This window comes from Hoplias malabaricus, chromosome Y (genome assembly GCF_029633855.1).
Source record: "Hoplias malabaricus isolate fHopMal1 chromosome Y, fHopMal1.hap1, whole genome shotgun sequence".
Taxonomy (NCBI): Eukaryota; Metazoa; Chordata; class Actinopteri; order Characiformes; family Erythrinidae; genus Hoplias; species Hoplias malabaricus.
In genome coordinates, this window is record NC_089820.1 from 67,066,409 (window position 1) to 67,094,224 (window position 27,816).

At 44.0% G+C, this 27,816-nt stretch overlaps 1 protein-coding gene across 2 annotated transcripts; it reads left to right on the forward strand.

The window, feature by feature from the left end:
• On the forward strand, nucleotides 1–27,698 carry LOC136678097 (proprotein convertase subtilisin/kexin type 7-like). 2 transcript variants are annotated; one of them, XM_066655937.1, is made up of 16 exons: nucleotides 1–127; nucleotides 1,564–2,021; nucleotides 2,171–2,305; nucleotides 2,600–2,765; nucleotides 2,963–3,053; nucleotides 3,641–3,695; nucleotides 7,040–7,178; nucleotides 7,291–7,391; nucleotides 11,720–11,887; nucleotides 12,523–12,627; nucleotides 12,994–13,096; nucleotides 22,862–23,018; nucleotides 23,582–23,676; nucleotides 23,775–23,874; nucleotides 25,102–25,219; nucleotides 25,926–27,698. In XM_066655937.1, the coding sequence occupies exons 2-16, from the start codon at nucleotides 1,614–1,616 to the stop codon at nucleotides 26,142–26,144; spliced, it is 2,160 nt and encodes a 719-aa protein (XP_066512034.1). In that variant the 5' UTR covers nucleotides 1–127; nucleotides 1,564–1,613; the 3' UTR covers nucleotides 26,145–27,698. The 2 variants fall into 2 exon arrangements, with proteins under 2 accessions (XP_066512034.1, XP_066512035.1); XM_066655938.1 differs by having other exon boundaries at nucleotides 23,781–23,874.
• Nucleotides 27,699–27,816: the final 118 nt, after the last annotated feature.

A 27,816-nucleotide genomic window follows, 5' to 3' on the forward strand; every position in this document is an offset into this window, starting at 1 on the left:
TGGCCCTTTAAGGGATCTTTACTCCGGATGTTACAGTAAAAACAAGGTAGTATCATGTCGAGACTCCGTGGTCGAGTGCAGAGAAAATGCCCCGATTAATGCTACTATACGTAAAGTTTACGCTAAGGTAACATATATTTAAAATTGAAATGTTCTTATAAACGATACTGAAGTCTAACATGTTTAAGTTTGTGTTAGAAATCTATGTATATACAATGAGCAATCCTCAGTTTGTTGTTTTTCTAATTATCCGTTCCACCTTAAATGGTGCAGTAGTTGCAGTCTAGCACTTGAGGCATTCTGAAGTTAACTACTGCACTATTTAAGGTGGAATGGATAATTCGAATATAAGGCAGGCGAATAGGAAGCTAACGTTAGCGATATAGATTTAGCTAGATTTATGCTGTATTCCATAAATAACAATATTGCCCAGCTTTATATTTTCGGTGAAATTATGTAATAAATTTACAGTTAACGTAAAGTTGCCTTAGGTGAGTGTTGTATCTATAATGTTTAAATGTAAATACTGCTCCCATTTCCTGTAGTGTTTCTGAGTGCTGGATGTTTACGTGTTTTTTTTACTACCACGTAAGTCAGACAGACATTTGTATTATTTAAGTCTTTATTATATAGACGTCCAAAAAGGTGAAATCACTGACGTTACACCATGGTTTAAGATGCTTGGTAATGGTAAGTTCAAAGGTCTAAAAACACACTGATAGCTACATCATGATGTTGATTTTCAGTTTTTACACTACATTTTATGCTATATTTATATACAGCAAAAGGATTTAGACCCCTTATACGACAAGAATCATTCCTTTTGTAAAAGCAACTAAACAGTGTGAGCTTAACCTCAGTTTTCAAAGAAAAAATAGGAAAAAATATTATTTTTATTCCGCACAGAATGACACCATTTTGTCATGTTTTGTGTCACGTTATTTAACAAAAAGAAACAAGTATTAGATACAATTCACAATGCTGAACAGGTAAAGAGTCTGCTGACTGCATATTAGGCCTATTGTTTACTCTGAGAGAATGCAAAAAATCTGTCTAACAGGTTTTACAAGAAGTTGTAAACATTGAGGTATTTGTGGATGTCTTATTAAATTTCAAAAAAAGGTAGTCTGAAAATGTAGTTTAAATTCCCTCTCTCTCCCTTACACTTCTGCCCCTCATATATTTTGTAGACCAGCGTCCAATTGTCCTTGTTTCTTTCTCTTAAATTGACTAAATGGCCTAAACTCTAGTTGTAAGACTGCAATGCCATAGGTCTACAGCACTGCCCGGTTTGTAGTCTACTAGCTTTTATTTTAACACGTCTGATTAAATCCCCAAGGATCCGTATGTGGGTTCACACTTGAAGTAATATTAACATGCCCTAAAACAAGTTGTATCTTTCAGTGGACTCCAGAGTACAGGAAACAACCAGTTACCACATTTATCTACAAACATTGTTTCACTCGAGTAGGTGTGTTCGAATTTACCTGCAAGTTGCTATGTATTGAATTGAAATTAAAAATCTCTGCTCCTTTGTCTTTTTTTATTTTTATCTTTTTTCAGGCCGTAGGTCTAATGTGGTGCATCTGTGTTGAGGGTCCCACCCGGTTGCTATGGCATCACCCCCCTTCCCTCCCTTCGTTGTCCTGTTTTTCCTGACCTTGCCCTCACTGCACTCTCCCTTTTCCCACGGCTCTATCCCTTCCTCGCCGGCCTGCGAGCCAGGCCGGTCCTGGGCAGTGCAGCTGAGCCGAGACGCTGACCCGCAGGGAGACTCTCTGGACTCTGTCGCCAAGAGTGTGGCCTTGGAAGCGGGGCTCAAGAACCACGGGCAGATCGGCCAGCTGGAGGGACATTACCTGCTCTGCCAGGAGGGGAAAGAGGAGCAGAACCGCTGGGCAGCAGACAGGGCTTTGGCCGCTCACCCTCGGGTGCTCTGGTTCTCACAGGAGAACATTCTCAGCAGGTCCAAAAGAAGCATGACTTTCAATGATCCAAAATACCCAAGCCAGTGGCATTTGGTGAGTCAGTAAGAGACGTTCTGTCTTCTAGTCTCACAATAAGTACAAAAGTGGCAGCTCATTTGTTGTTGATCTCAGTTACATTATTTTTAGCTTAATGACATGTTAATACCTGTTTCGTCCCCTTTTTACCTGCTAATTCTTCACAGCACAATGATGTGAAACGTGGAATGGACATCAACGTCACAGGGGTGTGGGAGAGGAACATCACAGGAGTGGGCGTCACTGTGGTTGTAGTGGATGATGGAGTGCAGCACACACTGGCAGATATTCAGCCCAACTATGTGAGTGTATCAAGATATTTCTCAGGTTTCCTATTTAGCTAAAGGTTAAAAAATAAGGACAAACTGCTAGTATTGTGATAAGATTTAAAATCACATTCATGGTCAAAGACTAAACTGTCTTATTTTTTAACTGTTATAATTAACCTGTCAGTGGTCAAGATGCTAACACATAGTACATAAAGAAATGGGATTGGTCGTCATATCTCCAAGGACCAGTATCACATTAGCAGCATATATTGTCCCCTCATTGCATGCAAAATAACAAGATCTTTGCTTGTCAAACTCCTGTCCCAGTGTCCCGAGGGCAGTTACGACTTGAACTCAAATGATCCAGACCCCATGCCCCACCCAGATGCCCGCAGCGATAATCACCATGGAACCCGCTGTGCGGGAGAAATCGCCGCCGTGTCCAACAACAGCTTCTGTGCCGTGGGAGTAGCATACGGTAGCAGAGTGGCAGGTGTGTGAACCTAAAGGATTGAGAGTGTTAGCTTGTGCAGCCTCAGTTAGACTTTCTCAAGGTGTTTCTCAGTTTACACAGGAGCAGCACATTACTCATTATTGTATAAAGACAATATGCAAATAACAATAAAGTACGTAGTGGTAAAGCCTGTATTAAAGTAAACATAAGGCAAGGCTCATTGTATTTCTCTTCAGGTATCAGAGTTCTGGATGGGCCCCTCACTGACAGCATGGAGGCAGTGGCTTTTAATAAACATTACCAGGTCAATGATGTTTACAGCTGCAGGTAACCTTTGGGTGTTTTCTCAATACAGCAGTTACTGACTCTTCACTATTCTTAACTAGTGATGATGTGTTCACATTTTTGGTGTTTATCATTCATTCTCAGATTACAGATTAGTTAGGCCTCCAAGGTTTTCTAATGAAACCATATTATAGGGCAGCGTGTTCCACTGTAGCAATAACAAATTAAGTGGGTTTCCTCCGGGTGCTCCGGTTTCCTCCCACAGTCCAAAAACACACGTTGGTAGGTGGAATGGCGACTCAAAAGTGTCCATAGGTGTGAGTGAATGTGTGTGTGTGTGTGTGTTGCCCTGTGAAGGACTGGCGCCCCCTCCAGGGTGTATTCCCGCCTTGTGCCCAGTGATTCCAGGTAGGCTCTGAACCCACCGCGACCCTGAACTGGATAAGGGTTACAGATAATGAATGAATGAATGAATGAATGAATGAATGTTCCCTAATTAAAGGCACAAAATATGTTTCCATAAGGGGACCACCACAGTGGTACAACCACAAGGACAGTGTATAGGCTCATTGTGCCATGGTAACACAAAGTATGAGTTTGAGTACATTAAAGCTGGATATCTGTTGTAGTTGGGGTCCAGATGATGATGGACGGACTGTTGATGGACCACACCCCCTGGGCAAGGTCAGTGATAAAGCTTCTGACATTTTACTTTCTTTGTGTAGGCAGCAATATAATACGTGAAAAGTTCTTTGAGTATACGTCGGAAGTCGTAACAGGTTTGACTTGTATTTTCCTCCTGCAGAGGGCAGTGGTGTAAAGATTTACGTGTTTGTGTACTCTTACGTCAACTTTTAGCCTTAGTGAGCTTCAAATAACTCTTCTGCTCTGTCTCAAACTCTGAACGGGGAGTGAAAAAATGTCATTAACCAAAATCAAAATATGATATGGTTTATTTCTTTATTTGAGGGTCGTTTAATTTCAAAATAGTTGTGGATTCTGTTTGATGTGGTCTGTATTTTTTTTTTCCCCCATTCCCTCTCGCTTCCCTCTCTCTGTGATCATAATATATTCAAATGACAGCTACATACAAAGACATAGAGCTGTATCCGTTGATTACCAAATAACGTAGAGTATTTTTAATAAGATGTTTTTAGGTGCTTTGCTTAAACCTGAACGTCTAAGTAGGTCAGATCATTTTGTCTAATTTTATACAGTATGATGTGGTATATTAAATGTTGTAATAGTAATTCATCACAAACCGTACACACTATGGTCTGTGTTGATAGGTTAGGTCATCAATATTTTGCTAAGCGTCAAATAAACATGGTTTCCAAGCGAGCATGCCACTGAAGTCAGATATTTTTTTCTTCTTCTTCTGTTTTGTTGATATTGGCTTAGCTTAATGTCTGAGAATTTTTTTTATTTCTGTCACTCAGGAATCTCATGCTGGTGAGAAGCACTCAGATTGCTATCCACTCATTTACTCAGTGAAAAAGTAGCAGATGTCTTTTAAACAGTGGCTGGGCACTGTGTGATTCAATGTGCCTGGATAAGTTTTGGGGAAACAATGTTTGCAAATATTGTTTGATGTTATATCACACGTTAACGTGGAGTCCACTGGCACATCGGTGTGACTGGAATATTGAGGGTTAATCAGAGAGTTAATAAGAGATTGTTTAGGAGTGAAGCCAAATCTGATTTCACCCATATTTTCACCTCTTTGTTTAAACACATTGTTTCGGTTCTGATTCGCCACATCCGTTTTCCACCAGAATAAACATGAAACCATGTGATCACTAAACACTAAAATATCTCTACACTTGAAAGGAATCTTCCAGGACCGTTTGATTGGAGCATAACTCACTCCATAAGACATCCACCCCCCACCCCACCCCCCTTAATAAAAGATTAGGATGTTGAAATCGTCAGTGTTTAAGTTTGTACCGATGTTAAAGGTTTGTACGTTAGCGTTTCCATTTGATAGTACTCAGCTCTGCTTGTATTGTCCTCTTGCGTCCCTTCGTAGCTTCATAGGCCTGGCATGCACTTTGGAAAGTTCAGTAGCAGTTATTTCAGTCTCTCTCAGTGGCCCAATAAACTGAATCCCAATAGGTGTTGCGTGTTTACACATATATAAATAATCCAGAGCTAAAAGCATTTAGGTTTATTCATAGGATGATTTGTAAAGTGCTGGATGTTTGGGAATTAATTGTAAGGTTGTGAATCTTTGATTAACTTTTAGCTTGGACTTGGTAGCCACTTGCCAGAAGAGTTTTATGAAGCTGGACTTTTTCACACTTTAAAGGGAAGCTAGAGTCAAAATGAAAAGAAAATATCCACCATTACTACACATCTGTTGTAAACATGCCTGCAGAAGTCATGCAGTAGTCTCTAGAGAGAGATTTTGCACTTTGAAGATTAAGAGTTACTTGTCTTTGCTGTAGGGCGGCACAGTGGTGCAGCAGGTTAGTGTCGCAGTCACACAGCTACATGGACCTGGAGGTTGTGGGTTCAATTCCCGCTCCAGGTGACTGTCTGTGAGGAGTGTGGTGTGTTCTCTCTGTGTCTGCGAGGGTTTCCTCCGGGTGACTGTCTGTGAGGAGTGTGGTGTGTTCTCCCTGTGTCTGCGTGGGTTTCCTCCAGGTGACTGTCTGTGAGGAGAGTGTGTTCTCCCTGTGTCTGTGTGGGTTTCCTCCGGGTGACTGTCTGTGTGGAGTGTGTGTTCTCCCTGTGTCTGCGTGGGTTTCCTTCGGGTGACTGTCTGTGAGGAGTGTGGTGTGTTCTCCCTGTGTCTGCGTGGGTTTCCTCCAGGTGACTGTCTGTGAGGAGAGTGTGTTCTCCCTGTGTCTGCGTGGGTTTCCTCCGGGTGACTGTCTGTGTGGAGTGTGTGTTCTCCCTGTGTCTGCGTGGGTTTCCTTCGGGTGACTGTCTGTGTGGAGTGTGTGTTCTCCCTGTGTCTGCGTGGGTTTCCTTCGGGTGACTGTCTGTGAGGAGTGTGGTGTGTTCTCCCTGTGTCTGCGTGGGTTTCCTGCGGGTGACTGTCTGTGAGGAGTGTGGTGTGTTCTCCCTGTGTCTGCGTGGGTTTCCTCCGGGTGACTGTCTGTGAGGAGTGTGGTGTGTTCTCCCTGTGTCTGCGTGGGTTTCCTCCGGGTGACTGTCTGTGAGGAGTGTGGTGTGTTCTCCCTGTGTCTGCGTGGGTTTCCTCCGGGTGACTGTCTGTGAGGAGTGTGGTGTGTTCTCCCTGTGTCTGCGTGGGTTTCCTCCGGGTGACTGTCTGTGAGGAGTGTGGTGTGTTCTCCCTGTGTCCGCGGGGGTTTCCTCCGGGTGCTCCGGTTTCCTCCCACAGTCCAAAAACTGGCGACTCAAAAGTGTCCGTAGGTGTGAGTTAATTTGTGTGTGTGTGTTGCCCTGTGAAGGACTGGCGGCCCCTCCAGGGTGTATTCCCACCTTGGGAACAATGTTTTAATTAAAATTTTGCTCAAAATTGTAGGAAAGTTTGCTGGCTGGATTGTATTTATTAGCCAACAGATTAACTTTATTCACTATAAAGGTTAGATCAGTTTCATGCTAGTGTTAAGAATTGAGTTTTAATCAAAAGTTATTTGTATTAAAACAAAACTTATCCTTCAGCCAAAGAAAAGGGAAATCGCTGCCAGGACTCTCCTCCACTTCTTAATCTTTACTCTTTTAGAACATTCTATGGATCAGGAAACTCCTCTTAAATATCATGGTGAAAGAAACGTATCCATTGATATTTGATACGTTTTTGACAACCTTGAATAACTCTAATACACTCTACTATGTTTTGCGCTGCTCTGTTTTGTGTGTTTGAAGAAATTAAGCTGAAGTTCAAAGAATTAAAATGTTTATTGGTTTTAAAACAACCCTTAATCCACATTTTTTGCTCTAATTAGAAGCAGACCTGACTGTGTAATTTGTTCAGCTCTGGCCTTCTCTGTCTGCTTGGCTATTTCCAGAAGTCTCTCTCTCGTTTTAATGATTATATTTCTACTTTCTTTTCACAGGCAGCTCTACAGCATGGAGTTATCGCAGGCAGGAAAGGCTTCGGGAGCATTTTTGTGGTTGCTAGCGGCAATGGAGGACAGAATAAAGACAACTGTAACTACGATGGCTACGCCAACTCCATCTACACCGTCACTATCGGTATGATAAACTCATCCCTCCTCACTTCATACCCTTCATTCGGCTGGACTAGGAAGCGTTCACCATTAGTGGAGATACCGGTACAGTAGCGTAAGTGTTACCTGTGTTTTAGGAGCGGTTGATGAGAACGGGAGGAAACCATTCTATGCAGAAGAGTGTGCTTCTATGCTGGCTGTCACTTTCAGCAGCGGAGGAAGGCAATTACGCAGTATTGTGAGTAATTACAACTTGTTTAGAATGTCATCACTGTCAGTGTCATTGAAAAATTACCGGTAGCACTGACTACTGCCCTCTAAAGCTGTGATAGCTCTAGGAATGTTTCCCATTTTAACGTACAGTAAATGTTCTGTTAAACCCAGCTGATGTAGATTCACACAGATCTGCTTAATCCTAAATTCCAGTTCTGTTTGTTGTGATGTAAACACGCCACCGTGGAAGCTAATAATTGTGGAAAATAATGCCGGTCGTCTTTAATAATTGCGATTAACTCAAAAAAATTGCGACCAGTCGATTATATCATCATTGCAACAGACTTTAACCATAGTTAAATCCATGGGCAAGGTTTTGTAAATCTTTACCTGGGAATGTGTGCGGTTCTGCTGGAAGGCAGACAGGAAATCAGCGTGGTCTCTAGAGCATTTCTTTTCATCCGTACCAGCAACACAGTGGCAGTGAAAAGTACTGTACTGGGCCTCCCCTGATGTTATCCGAGCAGGGACATGTCTAACATACACCATTAGAGTTCTGACACGTGGTATGAGTTTCTATGACAGGGCCAATATTTACACACGGGGTCCATGAGCGCTCATGCTGTAGACTGTATAGTGTGGCTTAAGGTAGTACTGATAGATCATGTGTTTCTGCTAGTCTGGAAAAGTGTATATGTTTCAAGAGAGGTCGTTTAGATCATTATTGCCACACACACACGGCCAGGCAAATAGCTGCGGGCAGAACATTAGAAAAAAAGCCTGCTTGTAATGTAAGGCTCTGTTTGGCATTGTTTGTGCTCGTGTCCTTGGTGACATGGTTTGGCAGCTCCAATACGGCAACCTCAAATGTGTTCGAGCCACTGCAACTGTCCAAAACCTCAGCCAGACTAAAAAATGGCCTTCAAGGGATAGTTTCTGCCTTCTACTAATCTTCAATAATGAGATTTATATTAGGCTGCTTGCCTGCATTTGTCTCTCTTTCAGAAAGCACACTCAGTCCTTCAGGACTTTGCCTCTTAGCACTTCTTGCAGGTTTGTCTGTTTATCGTACTGTTGACACTTCATTTACTTCGTTTCCAGCCAAAGCTGCCGTTATGTCCAAAACGTATATCCTTGAAGAGATTAGATTAAAACGTAGACAATGCACTTGCATGAAGAAATCATTTAAAAATAGTGAGAGAACAGGACTGTAAACCTGGTAGACCACCAAACCATCCCCTTCCATCCTTAAAGGTTGTGTATTTGGATAAAAGAATAAAATTAAAGCAGCGCTCTCACCTCAGACCTTATAGAGAAATGGAAATAGACAAAATATGAGAATCAAAAGAACACTAGGGCCTTTTTCACACATGAACTCCTGAGAATTTCTAGAGAAACTACTGACTGTCAGGTCCAGAGGTGTCCTGGAGTCGTCGTTCACACATGCAGCGAACAGCAGGAGATTTCCTGTGTCAGACACGCTCTCGCAGTGAGAGATGACGCATGGGCACTGAGTCTCTTACTTTGGTGGGTAAGGTCTGGGATGAATGTGGTGGTCGCATACACTCCTGAACGTTTCTGAATTATCATGCATCTGGGAAAGGAGCATAGGTAAGATTTTGGTATTTTTGCTCCTGGCCTCCCCCTGCAGTTACATTACTGTCCTGAAATGAAGAGGGAGGGGGAAGGGGCCCAGAGTAGCAATAACAGAAGTGATTTCTAAGCTGTAAGCTGTGATTTTAAGGTAAAAATACTACCTGTTGTTGGTTTACTACACAATCAAAAAGTTTGTACCACATAAGCATTTAATGAGAAATATTTTTTCATTCATTATCTGTAAGTGCTTATCCAGTTCACGGACGCAGGTGGTCCACAGCCTACCTGGAATCATTGGGCGCAAGGCAGGAATACACCCTGGAGGGGGCACCAGTCCTTCACAGGGCAACACATACACACATTCACTCACACACTCAGACCTACGGACACCTTTTGAGTCTCCATACCACCTACCAACATGTGTTTTTGGACTGTGGGAGGAAACCGGAGCACCCGGAGGAAACCCACGCAGACACAGGGAGAACACGCCACACTCCTCACAGACAGTCACCCGGAGGAAACCCACGCAGACACAGAGAGAACACGCCACACTCCTCACAGACAGTCACCCGGAGGAAACCCACGCAGACACAGAGAGAACACGCCACACTCCTCACAGACAGTCACCCGGAGGAAACCCACGCAGACACAGAGAGAACACGCCACACTCCTCACAGACAGTCACCCAGAGGAAACCCACGCAGACACAGAGAGAACACGCCACACTCCTCACAGACAGTCACCCGGAGGAAACCCACGCAGACACAGGGAGAACACGCCACACTCCTCACAGACAGTCACCCGGAGGAAACCCACACAGACACAGGGAGAACACACCACACTCCTCACAGACAGTCACCCGGAGGAAACCCACACAGACACAGGGAGAACACACCACACTCCTCACAGACAGTCACCCGGAGCGGGAATCATACCCACAACCTCCAGGCCCCTGGAGCTGTGTGACTGCGACACTAACCTGCTGCTCCACCGTGCCGCCCTAGAAATATTTGCTTGATATTTTTTTTATTAAAACCAGTGGAAGTATGTGTAAATATTTGCCCATTGTTTTTCTGTCCTGGTTGTGTTTGGAGTTATCGGCTCATCTGTTCTTTTACTTAATACAGAGAAACACATCGAAATAGTTGTCCATAGCATTCACCATTTGCTACAGATGTCACAAATAGAGATTAGGATGGAGTTTTCCGGTAAGGCATTGAGTGCGACATGAGAATGAGCATTTGTTCTTTTTTAAATATCTGATGAACAGCAGACACAAAACCTTTGGATCTGGGCGATATGTCAACATGCTGCTGGGTGGCTGATTAAATCCTGATGTATCTGCCAGAGAATTGGCAGTCAGTGGAAGACCCACAGCGAGGGAGAAACGAACATAAAATACTCTGGACAGTTGGTAGATTTAGATCCGAGTTTAATTCCTGATTTGAGAGAGTTCCCACTTCTTTTGTGATCCAAGGGATGAGACTGGAACGCAGCATTCAGAAACTGGAGCGTTGCAAAGTTTGAAGATTTATCAGCACAGTGCTCTTCCAATATATCACAGTATCTCAGGATAGTTTGCTATAATAAAGTAAATAATCCCATAGATTCAGAGTGCCGCTTCCATAAACCTGCAGAATGTCTTACTAAAGCAATGCAGCTGCTTTGGCCTGCTTTTGTTTTCCTCTTATAAAGTTACACCAAAGGAAACCTTATACAGTATTGTTAACATTAACCAGACTAAAGCTACATTTCCAGAATGGAGACATAGGATTTATTATTGTAATTTGGACGGTTCTTTCAAACAATCTAAAGCACCTAGCAAATTACACACAGTGCAGTTAACTGTCAGCTTTTTGGACCCCACAAGCCGATAAGACATTAAACTGCAGGTAATGGTCGGTCAGAACAGTTGAGCGTAATTATTTATTTATTTATTTATTTTAAATCAGCCCTAGACCCATATTTTGTTTTGTAAATCACAAATCGTGACTACAATTCATAATACCACTGTTGAAATCCCTCATGAGCTGTTAGGTCCTCTAATTTAAAGCTAAATATGCACCTCAAACAGAAATGCAGTGTAACCGTGTGCCAGCATCACTTTATAACCACTGTAAATGTTTGAGGTAATGCACTTTCACCGCAGCAATGCGTATAATTGGACAGAGCTTCCACCAATGGTTTGTCAATAGCATCACAGGCAATACGAGGTTTCAGTGCCTCTGGAGGTTCAAGAGGTTTTGTTTCTGTGCGTCCATAGGTGTAGTCTGCTCATGGAGCTGCCACATTAGCAGCTGCTGAGGCAGAAATAGCTGGAAGTTTTAAAGTTATGCTCTCACACTCTTGCTGTGCTCTGTTTGTGCGTGTGTTCAGCTAAAAGAAATCTACAAGCTTCTTGATGATCTCACTCCACATTTTGGCTCACACTTACAAACACAGATCCTCTACCTCTGGGCTGTTGTTTAGGCATACTTTATGTGCCAGGCTCCTTTTGTTTGTTAGCATAACCCCCTGAGTGGCTTCACTCTGTATATGCTACTGTGAACCTCTGAGTGGTGTTAAATTCATCATAGCTTTATTTCCTCGGTTGTTGATTTGTTGCTGCTTTTTTTATATATCAATACATACCCTTAGGCTTTTTCTTTAAGAACAAAAAATGTAAGAAAGGGTCTAATAAAATGTAGGTGACTTTACAAGATTGTTTTTGTGGGGTGGTATAGAAACCATTATTGATTTTGCGTGTCTGGTTTGTAGGTGACGTCTGACTGGTCGCTGCAGCAGGGCACCGGTTGTACCGATGGACACACAGGGACATCAGCTGCAGCCCCGTTGGCAGCGGGTATGATAGCATTGATGTTGCAGGTCCGGCCCTGTCTAAGCTGGCGTGACGTTCAGCACATCATCACTTACACTGCTACATGGGTATGGCTTCCTCTTTGCCTCACACAAACGTAAAGACTTAAACATGTAAAATATTAAAGTGTGTTTGTTGGAAAGGAATAAAAAATGTCTGGAGACTGACGTGTGAATTCTGATTCTGTGCTGGAAATTGAGCAAAAAAAGCATTTGTGACACGTATAAGCATCCATCCATTATCTGTAACCGCTTATCCAATTCAGGGTCACAGTGGGTCCAGACCAGCCAGTCCTTCACAGGGCAACGCACACACTCACACACACATACCTACGGTCACTTGAGTCGCCAATCAACCTACCAACGTGTGTTTTTGGACTGTGGGAGGAAACCGGAGCACCTGGAGGAAACCCACGCAGACACAGAGAGAACACACCACACTCCTCACAGACAATCACCCGGAGGAAACCCACGCAGACACAGGGAGAACACACCACACTCCTCACAGACAGTCACCCGGAGCGGGAATTGAACCCACAACCTCCAGGTCCCTGGAGCTGTGTGACTGCGACACTAACCTGCTGCGCCACAGTGCCGCCACGTACAAACATATAATAGCATAACTTACATCGTGACACATAAATAAAATATTTACTGCACGTGTCTGACTTTATATTAATGTGTGTTTGTACCTGTGTTTTAAGTATGACCAAGATGCTGATTGGGGGATCAATGGAGCTGGATTCCACCACAGCCACAAACATGGCTTTGGCCTGCTTAACGCCTGGAGACTGGTCAATGCTGCCAAGGTACAGCATGTTCTCACCCCTGCGCACTCACATTTGGAGATATATTCAATAGGATATGATCATTTTTATATCAAAGTTTTGACCAGAACAAGTGCAGTGTTCATAACGCTCCAGCTGCTAAAGTCATCACCTTCCACAAAGGTTTAAGTGAGGAATTGTTTGCCTACAAACGCAAAGTTCAGGAACTGAACCATGCCACAGAACCATGACCCAACGTAGCGTCTCAAGCCTGAAATAATGAACATGTTTGGAGCTTAGTTTATAGACATAATGACATCCAGTGTTTTTTGGAATCATCACAGTTAGAGACTGTTCCCAAACCATTCAGCCCTGTGTAGAAGTGATGTTTTTTTCTGCGTGGGACAGGTTTGGGAGTCTGTGCCGTTTCTGGTGTCCTACCAGAGTCCGCAGTTAAAAGAAGAGGAAACAATCCCAGCATATCCTAATAAACTCACCCTCACCTGGAATGGTAAGTGCTGTGTGTGTCTGTGAAACATATATTTAAGATATTAATACATTAAAATATCCAGGGGTTGGACAATGAAAGTGAAACACCTGGTTTTAGACCACAGTAATTTATTAGTGCGGTGTAGGGCCTCCTTTTGCGGCCGATACAGCGTCAGTTCGTCTTGGGAATGACATACACAAGTCCTGCACAGTGGTCAGAGGGATTTGAAGCCATTCTTCTTGCAGGATAGTGGCCAGGTCACTATGTGATGCTGGTGGAGGAAAACGTTTCCTGACTCGCTCCTCCAAAACACCCCAAAGTGTCTCAATAATATTTAGATCTGGTGACTGTGCAGGCCATGGGAGATGTTCAACTTCACTTTCATGTTCATCAAACCAGTCTCTCACCAGTCTTGCTGTGTGTATTGGTGCGTTGTCGTCCTGATACACGGCACCGCCTTCAGGACACAATGTTTGAACCATTGGATGCACATGGTCTTACTGGTGCAATGTGCAATTAATGAAGATTGTCCACCAGGCTGCTCCAATTTAGCCATGGAACCTCCCACACTACAATGACAGGGGTTTCACTTTCATTGTCCAACCCCTGTACATTGAAAATATCAATCAATATAAAGGGAATTTGTTTTCCCCAGTTTTAAGCCCTTTTAGTTTTGCCAATGGAAATGGGGTAATGCATTTATTACCGGAGAATCTCAAAGGTTTTAGCCCTGTCTGAATAGGCCATGTTAGTCTATAGATAATGGGCTCTAGACCATTTTCAGAAGTTCCTGCTACTGTTTTGAGTGTTTTTCTGAAGAATCGAGAAGCAGGAGGGGGCGTTTAGTGATGTAACATAACAGCACAAATCATTGTCATTCAGTACATGGTGAACCTCAGGCGTTGAGCGATGCACCACACTCAATTCAACAAGATGAACTAAAGGATCAGAGAAGGGGAAATTTCTGGCAGATATAGGAATGTGTTGTGCACAATAGCAGCCTACAGACGTGCTATTAACATGTGTCATACACATTAATGTACTGCCATTATATGGTCTGTAATAGCCATTATAATAAAGGAAGTCTTCAGAAGACATCTCATCCATTATCGGTTTTAAAGGACTAGACGATGGGTGTTTTTGGTTGGTGGGCTGTTCCCAGAACAGTAGTGACAGTCTTAAAACTCCAGTAGCATTCCAGGTGATTCCAGTGCGAATCTGCCATAAATAAACTAATCCCATGCTTTGTGGTCCCTGCATGCAACAGCCTATGCTACTTAGAGTGGGTCTCCCACATGGGGACTGCCATGTTGAAATAGGTTTAGTGCTTTTAGGCTTTGATCAATGGAGAAGATTGCTCCTTTAATGCTTTTCTTGGACAATTTTCTTTTAATTTGGACAAAAGCCTTCTATATTTCTTGCTTTTCTTCATCAAGCTGCTCACCATAGCTGTCTAACATATGGTGACATCAGCCACGCAAGCGTTTAGTACTAAATGAAAGCCATAAAACCATAAACGACTAAAACAAAATGTTTTACTCCTCAGTAACTGGAACACTGTGTCTTTCTTGTCTATCTCTCTATCGCCTACTCTCCATTTATCAGTTTGTGCCTTTAGTCATAAGCAGAAAATACTGTGAAAGTTCACTCCGTCTTTGGCCAGGAACATACGGTCGTGTTTGGGGTTGAAGCAGAATGGTCATAATGACCAAAATATGTCCATAACCACATTCTTTATTTGAAAAGTAGACAAAAGAAATGGATTTGTACACCATCCAAGTCTGTATTGCTCTGTTAGGGTCAGTTTAGCAGCTTTGCCCACAAGGCCATACCGCTGCGTAGATGCTAAACGTCCACAATGCTTGGACTTGGTCATTACTACCTCCATTTCTTTCAAATGACAACATAACATATGTTTTTGTTGTTTTCCTTTTTTTTGCCCTGTGGTTCTCTTATGAAAATTGTGTGGGTTTATTTACACCAAAACAGCTGTAATTGGTTTTTTAAATTACTGTTTTACAGCCTCTTTTTCCTTGAGTGAAGCAGGCTGTTTTAGTTACTGTGTCTTTATAATGATGAACATAAATGAGGTCCTTTTTAATTGACGGCTTCTTTGGGCTAAAACACACCTTTATAACTTCAGTGTGAATGAGCAGTTTTAAAAGGATATAGACTGAAATGGAAGACACACAGATGTGTATACGTTTGTGACATAAATATAATTAATTAAAAATGGTGGCGCAGCAGGTAGGTGTCGCAGTCACACAGCTCCACAGGCCTGGAGGTTGTGGGTTCAATTCCCGCTCCGGGTGACTGTCTGTGAGGAGTGTGGCGTGTTCTCCCTGTGTCTGCGTGGGTTTCCTCCGGGTGACTGTCTGTGAGGTGTGTGGCGTGTTCTCCCTGTGTCTGCGTGGGTTTCCTCTGGGTGACTGTCTGTGAGGAGTGTGGTGTGTTCTCCCTGTGTCTGTGTGGGTTTCCTCTGGGTGACTGTCTGTGAGGAGTTTGGTGTGTTCTCCCTGTGTTCGTATGGGTTTCCTCCGGGTGACTGTCTGTGAGGAGTGTGGTGTGTTCTCTCTGTATCTGCGTGGGTTTCCTCCGGGTGACTCTCTGTGAGGAGTGTGGTGTGTTCTCTCTGTGTCTGCGTGGGTTTCCTCTGGGTGACTGTCTGTGAGGAGTGTGGCGTGTTCTCCCTGTGTCTGCGTGGGTTTCCTCCGGGTGACTGTCTGTGAGGAGTGTGGTGTGTTCTCCCTGTGTCTGTGTGGGTTTCCTCTGGGTGACTGTCTGTGAGGAGTGTGGTGTGTTCTCCCTGTGTTCGTATGGGTTTCCTCCGGGTGACTGTCTGTGAGGAGTGTGGTGTGTTCTCTCTGTATCTGCGTGGGTTTCCTCTGGGTGACTGTCTGTGAGGAGTGTGGTGTGTTCTCTCTGTGTCTGCGTGGGTTTCCTCCGGGTGACTGTCTGTGAGGAGTATGATGTGTTCTCTCTGTGTCTGCGTGGGTTTCCTCCGGGTGCTCCGGTTTCCTCCCACAGTCCAAAAACACACGTTGGTAGGTGGATTGGCGACTCAAAAGTGTCCGTAGGTGTGAGTGTGTGAGTGAATGTGTGAGTCTGTGTTGCCCTGTGAAGGACTGGCGCCCCCTCCAGGGTGTATTCCTGCCTTGCGCCCAATGATTCCAGGTAGGCTGTGGACCCACCGCGACCCTGAACTGTATAATGAATGAATAAATGAATGAATGGACTGAGCACTGAACAGAATGTGTAAATAACATGTTGATACAGCGTTTTTTTTTTTTTTTTTAATGCAATCGATATGGGCCCTTTAATATTTGGCAAGTATAGGCTATTGTGACCTTTAGCTAAAAGTTAGATTTTATTTTGTTGCTGTCAGCCATAGTTTGCTACTTGTTACTGACGAGGTTGTTTGCAGTGCAAGTGTTTGTTTGAGATTAAAAGAGTGAGAGAGGGAGAGAGAGAAAAGGAGAGACAGTTTGGTAGGACATTGCCAACTGGCGATCAGCAATCTGCCCATATTAGGCAATGTTTTTCAATGTCTGTGTCACTAAATGCACAGAGAAACCAAGACATGTCTTCCCTCCCTTTTCCTCTCTATCTTTTACTCTCCATTTGTTCATTTCCTTCTTGTCGGAAAAGTGGGGTTATCACGAAACGGCACCACAATCAAATGAGGACTGACAGTCTACTTATACTTCTCCTTAGTTCTCCCTCTGTCTACATTCTGTTGTTCCACACACTTCATCCTCCTGACCCCCTTCTAAATGAGACTGTGAATTGTCCTCTCCTTGGGGTTCTGCCAGTGCTGTGTGTGTGGAGAGCACAATCAAAAGCGCCTCCCTGTACTAAAAGGAAGTATCTTTCCTTAGGAAACTGCATTTCCAAGTATCATTACAACAGTTATCGAGTGATATGGCACTACGAGAGAAAATGAGAGGCCCTAAATGATGGGCACCAAACTGAAATGGCAAGGGGGAAACACCAGGAGAGGCAAGGGCTCGGGAGAAAAGCCCATCCCCTGTTGGCTAGTTATAAGGGGCTAGAGAGTCAGAGATGTTTAGACATCAGGAGGTTGGGGACAAATTATTTCATTACAGTCATTCGTTGTGATAAAAGAATTCAGATGAAAAGTGGTTGGGGAAGCCGTGGATGCTTTACGCTCTGTCTGGGAAGATTAATGTGACGTAAACATCATCAGGGTGCAAGTCAGGAAGTCAGGATAGGTTGTAGTAAACAAACCATTCTTTTGTAATTATAATTGTATGTCATTAGTTCATACAGTCATGATGAAAATAGCATCGTCGGATATTCATTCATTCATTATCTGTAACCCTTATCCAGTTCAGGGTCGCGTTGGGTCCAGAGCTTACCTGGAATCATTGGGCACAGGGTGGGACTACACCCTGGAGGGGGCACCAGTCCTTCACAGGGCAACACAGACACACACACACATTCACTCACACACTCACACCTACGGACACTTTTGAGTCGCCAATCAACCTACCAACGTGTGTTTTTGGACTGTGGGAGGAAACCGGAGCACCCGGAGGAAACCCACGCAGACACAAAGGAGTACACACCACACTCCTCACAGACAGTCACCCGGAGGAAACCCACGCAGACACAGAGAGAACACACCACACACCTCGCAGACAGTCACCTGGAGGAAACCCACACAGACACAAAGAGAATACACCACACTCCTCACAGACAGTCACCCGGAGGAAACCCACACAGACACAAAGAGAACACACCACACTCCTCACAGACAGTCACCCGGAGGAAACAGACACAGGGAGAACACACCACACTCCTCACAGACAGTCACCCCGAGGAAACCCACGCAGACACAGGGAGAACACACCACACTCCTCACAGACAGTCACCCGGAGGAAACCCACGCAGACACATGGAGAACACACCACACTCCTTACAGACAGTCACCCCGAGGAAACCCACGCAGACACAGGGAGAACACACCACACTCCTCACAGACAGTCACCCGGAGGAAACCCACACAGACACGGAGAGAACACACCACACTCCTCACAGACAGTCACCCGGAGCGGGAATCGAACCCACAACCTCCAGGCCCCTGGAGCTGTGTGACTGCGACACCTACCTGCTGCCCCACTGTGCTGCTTATCGTCGGATAGTCAGACATTATTTATTTATTTATTTATTTTTTGGAGGACCAGAGACCTGTTTTGTGAACCACAACTAGCAATGTAAGCTTACCTCCAAGAAAATAAAAAATAAAACTAGATTTCAGGGACATGAATGCCCATTGGGACTGGGATGTAGAAAGGAGTGATGAAGTAGGGAAGTGGGAGGGCAGGAATTTATGCTGACAGAAAAATGACGGTATGCGCTGTGGTATGCTACAACCTTGATTGTGTGATTGAATTTGAGAGGATTGCAGTCATGAACATGGGTGCGTTTCCTACTAGGGACAACAATGTTGAAAAGTCTGAGTTTTAAATTTAAGGAGCGGTTACAGGGCAGATCACTATGTAATGAATGTCTATTGCTCAGCTGTAATAACCTGGATATTAGGGTTGACTGATGTTGCCTTAAGGAACTGTAGTTTTTGATAAGCACCCATAGATTTTGTTGGTTAATGTCCAATCAGATGTCTTATTTTTCTACTAGAAGTATTATTTTATTGATATTACACTATTTCTTTGCCTTATCTAGTATTTAAAACTGTGTTTCAACACTAATTCAATATTTCTCTTAAATCAACTAGGCTTTATAATGAGCTGTAATCAGAACTCTGCAAGTTTCCAGTGGGAAAGAAATACAGCTAGAAACATGACATCATACAGTGGGAGTGAGTGCTATTCCAGGATGGGTTTGTTACAGGACTCTCCACACTGCTGTAAATTCTATATTACATGCTCCATTAGGCCACGTATGACAGGTTATATAATATTTAAGGTGGAGGTTGTTAATTCCATCTGAAGGAATGCCAGGGTGAGGCTGTTTTCCTACAGAGAGTCATGTTGTTGTAGATGAGGCAGAAAAGATAAACAACAGCGGGTAAAATTAACAAAACGCCTGAAATGTCAGGACTGTTAATATTTTGGAGATAAAAATTGAAATGCTGCCAAAGACATTTAACATCCCTTTCTCTCAGCAGCTGACATGTTTACGTGTGTGTGTGTGTGTGTGTGTGTGTGTGTGTGTGTGTGTGTGTGTTAGAGAGCTTGGTACACTGAACTCAGCCACTGGGGATTTGCAGTATGCAGTTAACTGCAACATAATACTCTTCAGGGATTTCTGAATTTATCAGAAACTCTTCACTTGTTTACGCTCAGTTTGGTATGTGCTCTGTAGTTTTTGTTTTGCCTGACTACAGGGTACACTGGGTTATTAGGTTGGCAGAATGGTGCAGGAGTTAAACGACATGTCATTAACAAACACTTTGTTTATTCAGTTTCTTCAGGGGAGTAGTATGGTGTGTATTAGTATTTAATATGAAACTATGTAGTATTTACCATCATTATGTAACCTCAACATTTATTATTATTATTATTATTATTGGGCGGCCCGGTGGCGCAGCAGGTAGGTGTCGCAGTCACACAGCTCCAGGGGGCTGGAGGTTGTGGGTTCAATTCCCGATCCGGGTGACTGTCTGTGAAGAGTGTGGTGTGTTCTCCCTGTGTCTGCGTGGGTTTCCTCCGGGTGACTGTCTGTGAGGAGTGTGGTGTGTTCTCCCTGTGTCTGCGTGGGTTTCCTCCGGGTGACTGTCTGTGAGGAGTGTGGTGTGTTCTCACTGTGTCTGCGTGGGTTTCCTCCGGGTGACTGTGAGGAGTGTGGCGTGTTCTCTCTGTGTCTGCGTGGGTTTCCTCCGGGTGACTGTCTGTGAGGAGTGTGGTGTGTTCTCCCTGTGTCTGCGTGGGTTTCCTCCGGGTGACTGTCTGTGAGGAGTGTGGTGTGTTCTCCCTGTGTCTGTGTGGGTTTCCTCATGTTCCTCAAACATTAACAAATACGGTATGTTTCGTTCCTCATGAAATTAGTCAAGAAAATATTAATTATGTATTTGATGAATAAATCTAAACAAACTTCATAAATGTATGTCCGGGAAGATAAATAGGTAGAGATACATATACTTTTTAAACTTATGAATACCATTTGATGAAAGGTTTATAGACTATTCTTTGATTTATTTATTTATTATTATTATTTATTTTTTTATGTACTGGCTGTTACCATAAAATCTTCAGTTTTTAACAAGGAAATAGTTATGATGAAGTATATAAGACAATATGCATGTCCTAGTCGTTCTCTCTCCTTAGGGAAGACTATTCCCCTATATGGTTATGGCGTGTGGGAGCACATTAGCAAACAGTGTTTGAGGAAATGCCAGGGAATTACAGTGAGCTGGACACCGCTACAGGAATTCAGAAAGCAGATGAGAGGCAAGCGGCTTTGTTTTCCCTTGCAGTAGCCTTTCACTCTCCCGCTCCCTCTCTCTCCTGTGTGTGTGTGTGTGTGTGTGTGTGTGTGTGTGTGTCCACACCGGCCTATGGGTATGTGTCATCAGAGCCTTTAACCAGGAGGGAATCAATGCAGTGTGTGTTCTTTATTCTTTCAGTTTCACAATGAAAAGGAGTATGTTTGGGGAGTTTGCTGTGAATTGCTCAGTTCTAGAAAAACTTATTGACTTCGAAGGGTCCATTATGTTGAGAGGTGTGTTGAGAGGTACGAAGTCTAAAGGGTTTGTGCCTAAAAAGCTCCAACACAGAATTCTACAAATGGTACGAATGCTTTTGTCTGATGCCTGAGACACTTTATGGTAGTTTTCCAAACTCTTGGCCCTTGGTGTATAATCTATTTTAAAATGCATGCAAAGCTGGTGGTTTTTAGACAATGTAGAACCCAATTAAAGGGGCTATATTTGGGGTTCTGTATTACATAGAACCTCTGGATTTTATCAATATCACTGTAGAGTATTTTATCAGTAAATTATTTTACAACACTGCATTGTACATCAAAATTTGAAATCTTGAATCAAAGACAGGGTCATTGGCTTCCCCTGAAATCGTTATGGAGGGATTGGTCTGTGTAATAAGGGCGGCACGGTGGCGCAGCATGTAGTGTCGCAGTCACACAGCTCCAGGGACCTGGAGGTTGTGGGTTTGATTCCCACTCCGGGTGACTGTCTGTGAGGAGTGTGGTGTGTTCTCCCTGTGTCTGCGTGGGTTTCCTCCGGGTGACTGTCTGTGAGGAGTGTGGTGTGTTCTCTCTGTGTCTGTGTGGGTTTCCTCCGGGTGACTGTCTGTGAGGAGTGTGGTGTGTTCTCTCTGTGTCTGCGTGGGTTTCCTCCGGGTGACTGTCTGTGAGGAGTGTGGTGTGTTCTCTCTGTGTCTGCGTGGGTTTCCTCCGGGTGACTGTCTGTGAGGAGTGTGGTGTGTTCTCCCTGTGTCTGTGTGGGTTTCCTCCGGGTGACTGTCTGTGAGGAGTGTGGCGTGTTCTCTCTGTGTCTGCGTGGGTTTCCTCCGGGTGACTGTCTGTGAGGAGTGTGGCGTGTTCTCTCTGTGTCTGCGTGGGTTTCCTCCGGGTGCTCCGGTTTCCTCCCACAGTCCAAAAATGTTGGTAGGTGGACTGGTGACTCAAAAGTGACCGTAGGTGTGAGTGAATGTGTGAGTGTGTGTTGCCCTGTGAAGGACTGGCGCCCCCTCCAGGGTGTATTCCCGCCTTGTGCCCAATGATTCCAGGTAGGCTCTGGACCCACCGCGACCCTGAACTGGATAAGGGTTACAGATAATGAATGAATGGTCTGTGTAATGCACACAACATGGAAGGCTGAGCATTCGATGAATGAAGGACTTTATACAGAACCCCAATCCATTTCACAATCCTACAATGGAATTTCATCCATATTGTACAACTCTTGTCTGCTCTTCATTTCCCATAACCCTTCTCCTGCTTCAGGAACAGCTTTGTCCAGATCAACTTGGCAACGTTTCTTTCCCAAAGCTATTTCAAAGTTTATGTTGGAGCAGCCATCCAAGCCATCCACAAAGAAAACTACGAATTGAAAAATGAGTCTAACTCTTGGTGAAAGTGCTGCTCTGACGTTAATGGACTTGACTGATGTTGTGCAAAAATAAAGGTTACAGGGTATTAACCAGTTGGTGAACCAAAGAAACAAACAGAGAGCTGTAGCAAATCTGAGTCTGGTTTGTATGTGGGTTGCTGCCTGTTTCCTGAAGCTCCTGATTGTTGCAGAGACTTTCAGTTGTGTATTTCAGATTTACTCTGTCATGACTAAACACTCGAATTCGTAGGTGGATTGGCTACTCAAAAGTGTCCGTAGGTGTGAGTGAACGTGCGAGTGTGTGTCGGCTTGCGAAGGACCGGTGCCCCCTCCAGAGTGTGTTCCCAGTGATTCCGGGCAGGCTCCTATATGGGGTCCTATATAGGACCACTTTCTTTAATAAAGAACTTTAATATAGATCTATTATTATTATGTTAATGGAATGCTGTTAATTCCTGTCTGCATTTGACTATTAATTAATGTGTTGTCATCACATTCTGTGGCACACACAGACACACACACACACATACAGCAGCAGGCAGACAACTCAGTGCCCTGGGAGCAGTCCTGTGTTAGCTGCTTGGCTCAAGGGCAGCTGCTGATGTGAAGGGAGGAGAAAGCTCTGTTCCTTCACTTTCCCCCCACACCCATTTTTTTCTGTTGGTCCTGGAGATGTCTGACAAAACCTAATACCTAGTGCAACTCTTTTTTTCTCTCTCCCTCTCTCACAGTCACTGCTGCAGACCTTCAGCAGTCAGGTATGCAGACCTTAGAACATGTATCTGTTACTGTGACAATAACCCACCCTCGACGTGGCAATGTGGAGATCGTGCTGCTCTGCCCGAGTGGAATGACCTCACTTATCGGAGCCAGGAGGGTCCTGGACGTGTGAGTGCAGGATATCTCTCTCTCTCTCTCTGTCTCTTTCCCTCTTTCTGTCTCTCTGTCTCTCTCTCTCTCTCTCCCTCTCTCTCTCTGTCTCTCTCTCCCTCTCTCTCTCTGTCTCTTTCCCTCTTTCTGTCTCTCTGTCTCTCTCTCCCTCTCTCTCTCTGTCTCTCTCCCTCTTTCTGTCTCTCTCTGTCTCTCTCCCTCTTTCTCTCTCTCTCTCTCTCTCTCTCTCTTTCTCTCTCTCTCTCTCTCCCTCTTTCTCTCTCTCTCTCTCTCTCTCTCCCTCTCTCTCTCCCTCTTTCTCTCTCTCTCTCTCTCTCTCTCTCTCTCTCTCCCTCTCTCCCTCTCTCTCTCTGTCTCTCTCCCTCTTTCTGTCTCTCTCTCTCTCTCTCTCTCTCTCTCTCTCTCTCCCTCTCTCTCTGTCTCTCTCCCTGTTTCTGTCTCTCTCTCTCTCTGTCTCTCTCCCCCTCTCTCTCTCTCTCTCTCTCTCTCTCTCTCTCTACATTTGCTTTTGGGGGTTCACATTTAACGCTAAACAAGGTGTTTTCTATTGTTTTGAACAGCGATATCACTGGCTTCACCGACTGGACTTTCTCCACTGTGCGGTGCTGGGGAGAGCGAGCCGAGGGCCAGTACATCCTTCAAATCACTGACCACAGTGAGCTTTTTTTTCTTTCTTTCTTTCTTCTTCTTCATCTAATGTTTTACAGTATCACATTTCTTCTTGTACTTTATGAGAATTGCTTTCGGTTTCTGTCCCAGGAGATGTTCCCCTTGCTCAGGGAACTCTGAAGTACTGGAAGCTCACTCTGTACGGTTCATCTTTATCTTTCCAGGAGGTGTTGAACAGACAGAGGTGGGTCTTGAAGCACTAAGCAGAGTGAACTAGGCATGTTCAATACATCAACTGTTAATGAATTCTAATCATATTGTGTCCTTCTTATAGGAAGAAATATCAACATTCTTGGCTGTTAGTCGGTGATATGCAAATTGTCAGGGTCCAGGGTGTGTTCCTGCCTTGCGAACAATGACTTTGATTAGGCTTTGGAACCACCAGGACCCTGATAAGGATGAAGCGTTTATCATGGGTGGATGAATGAATAAATTAATGAACAATACCATCCTAATTATTATACTGTGCAGTACTTTCACGTAGCACTGCTTTTTTTGGATACCACATTATTACCAATCCTCCCTGTCGTTGTTTATTTCTGTTTATTCACAAGAACCTCAGTGTTCTTTATGAAACTGACAATTAAATCACATATTTTCACTAATCTAACTAATCTACATGTACAAAGGCTACAGGTAAATAAAGGCTCATTGTGGGTATCTGAGAGACAACGAATGAATGGATGGATCATGACGTGTACACTGTGGGGCAACAGTAATATGGCTCTGCTTCGCCATTAATTTTAGCAAATTACAGTTGCTATATGTAACTTTTCATTCATTATCTGTAACCCTTATCCAGTTCAGGGTCGCGGTGGGTCCAGAGCCTACCTGGAATCATTGGGCGCAAGGCGGGAATACACCCTGGAGGGGGCGCCAGTCCTTCACAGGGCAACACACACACATTCACTCACACCTACGGACACTTTTTAGTCGCCAGTCCACCTACCAACGTGTGTTTTTGGACTCCACGCGGACACAGGGAGAACACACCACACTCCTCACAGACAGTCACCCGGAGGAAACCCACGCAGACACAGGGAGAACACACCAGCTCCTCACAGACAGTCACCCGGAGGAAACCCACACAGACACAGGGAGAACACACCAACTCCTCACAGACAGTCACCCGGAGCGGGACTCGAACCTACAACCTCCAGGCCCCTGGAGCAGTGCGACTGCGACACTAACCTGCTGCGCCACCGTGCCGCCTATATGTAACTTTCTCATATGTAATTTATTTTTCATAAGCAGCCCAGCCTTGCCCCAGTCAACAGTGAAAGAAACACTCCAATAGATCTGTTTTCTTTGCACCGAGACTCATTAATTGAAGGAATGTGTGTTTGGAGTTTCTTTGACCTCTTTTTTAGCTCACTGACTAAACTCTGCTTGCCTTTATTTTGATTGACAGGCTGGTGGAGGAGGCGATGAATGGGCAATATCTTCATAGCAATTTCTCACTGCCCTGCCCCCCTGGCTTAGACATTCCTTCTGAGATTGTGAGCCCATTTACCTCCAATAGCCTCAAGGTAACTTTCTCTGTGTTTCTTGGAGTTTAACCAGGACTTTGTTTGTTTTTTTCTTTCTCTCTTTTCCGTTTGACTCCATGAGTTTGGTGCATCCAGACATTTTATTTGAGTTGGAAATAAGTACCATAGGAATTGGTGACAGGGGAAATAGCCCTTTCCCTCAGGCAGGCTTAAATTGCCTTTTTTATAATGTGGTCTTCAGGGTTTAGATTTACTTCATGTGTAAAACTAGGCTAATGAACTGTTTCTGTCCGTCAGTTTCTGCTGTTGCTTTTTTTTATGATTATTTGTCTTTGCCTTGAGATATTTTCCTACTTTTTTAGCTTTTGGAATTTGTTTCTTGGTGCAGAAAAGCAGGCAAACGGTACACATCTGGAACACATCAAACTGTTGGTTGTTTACAATGCCAGATTACTTTAAAAGTTGGTCAAATGAAGGGCATAACATTTGCTCAACAGAAAGTGACCTAAAATCGTGCATATATGGTTTTTAAATGTTATAACACCCTGTAGAAATGGACTACCTAGGTAGATAAAGCCAAGGAAGCACTCTCATTGTTTAGGCCTGTTTAATATCTAGACCCTGGCCTATTTGGAGAAGCACAAGGATACGTTTTCCAAGGAAACTAAAAAAAACTAAGGGCATCTACCAGCTTTTCTAAATGTGAATACAAATATAAACCTCTGTTCTCTGCATCATGTTCCAGTCTTTGCTGCTACTGGGCTGTTTTGCACTCTTCTGGTCCCTGTACTACACCATGGAGGTGACTCTGGCCCATGTGAACTTGAGAGGATTTTGGCGAGGACTTCGTGGGTCCAGCGTTGGTGGGCATCGGGCCAGAGCTGACGGTCAGACGCTGGAGATGCAGCCTGTGACGGACGTTGAAGCCAAAATGCCCCTCATCACAAACGATGAGGCTACATAGCACTCAGGGGAAATCTATTAAACAGGAACTGGACCTCTAACCCATGCACCTTACTCAGGCTGAGCTAGCACTTCTTTACAAGCTGGCCAGTGTTCAAAGTGCTTGCTCTTGAACTAAAAAAGGTGGGTTCTCTTAGCTGTTTTTATAAGGGTTTGAAGGACCTTTCAGCGGAACTTGGCTGGTGCAAACCGCACTGTCCCATAGGGCACATCTAGACTAAACAGTGTTTTACCAAGGAAAACAATCGAAAGGACCATTTGTTGTGTTCAGGATCAGGAGCCTGTTTCTGAGGTTGACAAATGGCACTGGGGGTGTGGTGTGGTGTGGTTTGTGAACGCGAGGATGAAGGAGGTAAAGGTGTATGTGTGCTTTCTGATATGCGTGAGTAAGAGAAAGAAGAGTGCTATATTTTTATTAAATTATATACATTTGCAGGGTTTGTTCTTTTTGAAATATATCTATATATGTATACATATATACATTGGCTGGGTCAATCTGTGTTTGTTCTAAAAATGCATCCAGCACTTTGTTCAGGTTCTTCTTTTCCCAGCAGTTTTGGCCCCAAAATTGTACATCGAAAAAATTCAGAAGGACGCACACCGTTTTAAAAATTTCTACCCATTTTACAGGGCGTGATTTCTATGAAAGCCGATGCATTTTGAGACCGAAGTCTTTTTAAAGTTGAAGTGTTCTTGTGTGAAATCCAAAGATTGAAAACAGCTGGTCTGAATGAAGAAAATTAAAATGTGTCGCTGAATAATCCACTTTTAGTTCATCTCATCTGGTGCCATGTACTGCCATGGTGGAATGTATCTTAAACTATAATAATAAAAGTCTGCATACAGCAGGGAATCAAATGCCACCAAATCTGTGTTTGTACTGGAGTCCCCAGCATATTCGCTGGGTTTCTTTTTCACATGGTGTGTCGGTAGATACAGCTGAGCGAGTGCTCCCTTTTCTCAGGCTTTCAGGGGCTGCCCAAAAGACTGAAGACATTAGTTTCACAACCAAAATAATTTGGAAGAGACTGAGAAATCAGCCTCTGAATCACCAACTGTTTCAATCAGCTAAACAAAGAATCTCACTACAAGTGGATTTTATCTATTGACACTTGTTTATTTTAGTCGTTGCCAAGTTCATTGGCAAATGTCTTTGTATCTTGGGAAATAAAATTAAAAAGAAAAGAAATTTGGCCTGTAATAAGTGCATATTGGTTGTCCATCTGTAACATTACCTGTTAAAGGAGGAATAATATGGGGTGGAAAAGAAAAATGTTCAGTGCATGCGAACCTTAACATGGGGGTCTGGAGCCCACCAACCCACACACTGTGAAACAAGACCACCTAGCCCAGTCAAAAAAACATGGGCTAACCCTAGCGAAGAGACTTTAGAATTGCCCCGCCCCCTTATCCGAGTCTCTCCAATCACAGGGCTGGACCTGCATTTATGTGAGAGCACCAAGACAGATCTCTAATAGCCCAAAACTACAAATACGAGAGCAGAGAAGGAAGCAAACCAAGCAGACACAGCTCAAACAAGAGCTTGCTTGTGCCTCACTTGGCTCTGCTGCTTGCTCCGGGGTGAAATGTGTGCGGCTTATCATTTAGACCTCGCTGTGGTGTTTGATCCTTGTGATATTTTGACCCCCAGACTGTGTTCCCTTTAAGAAAGA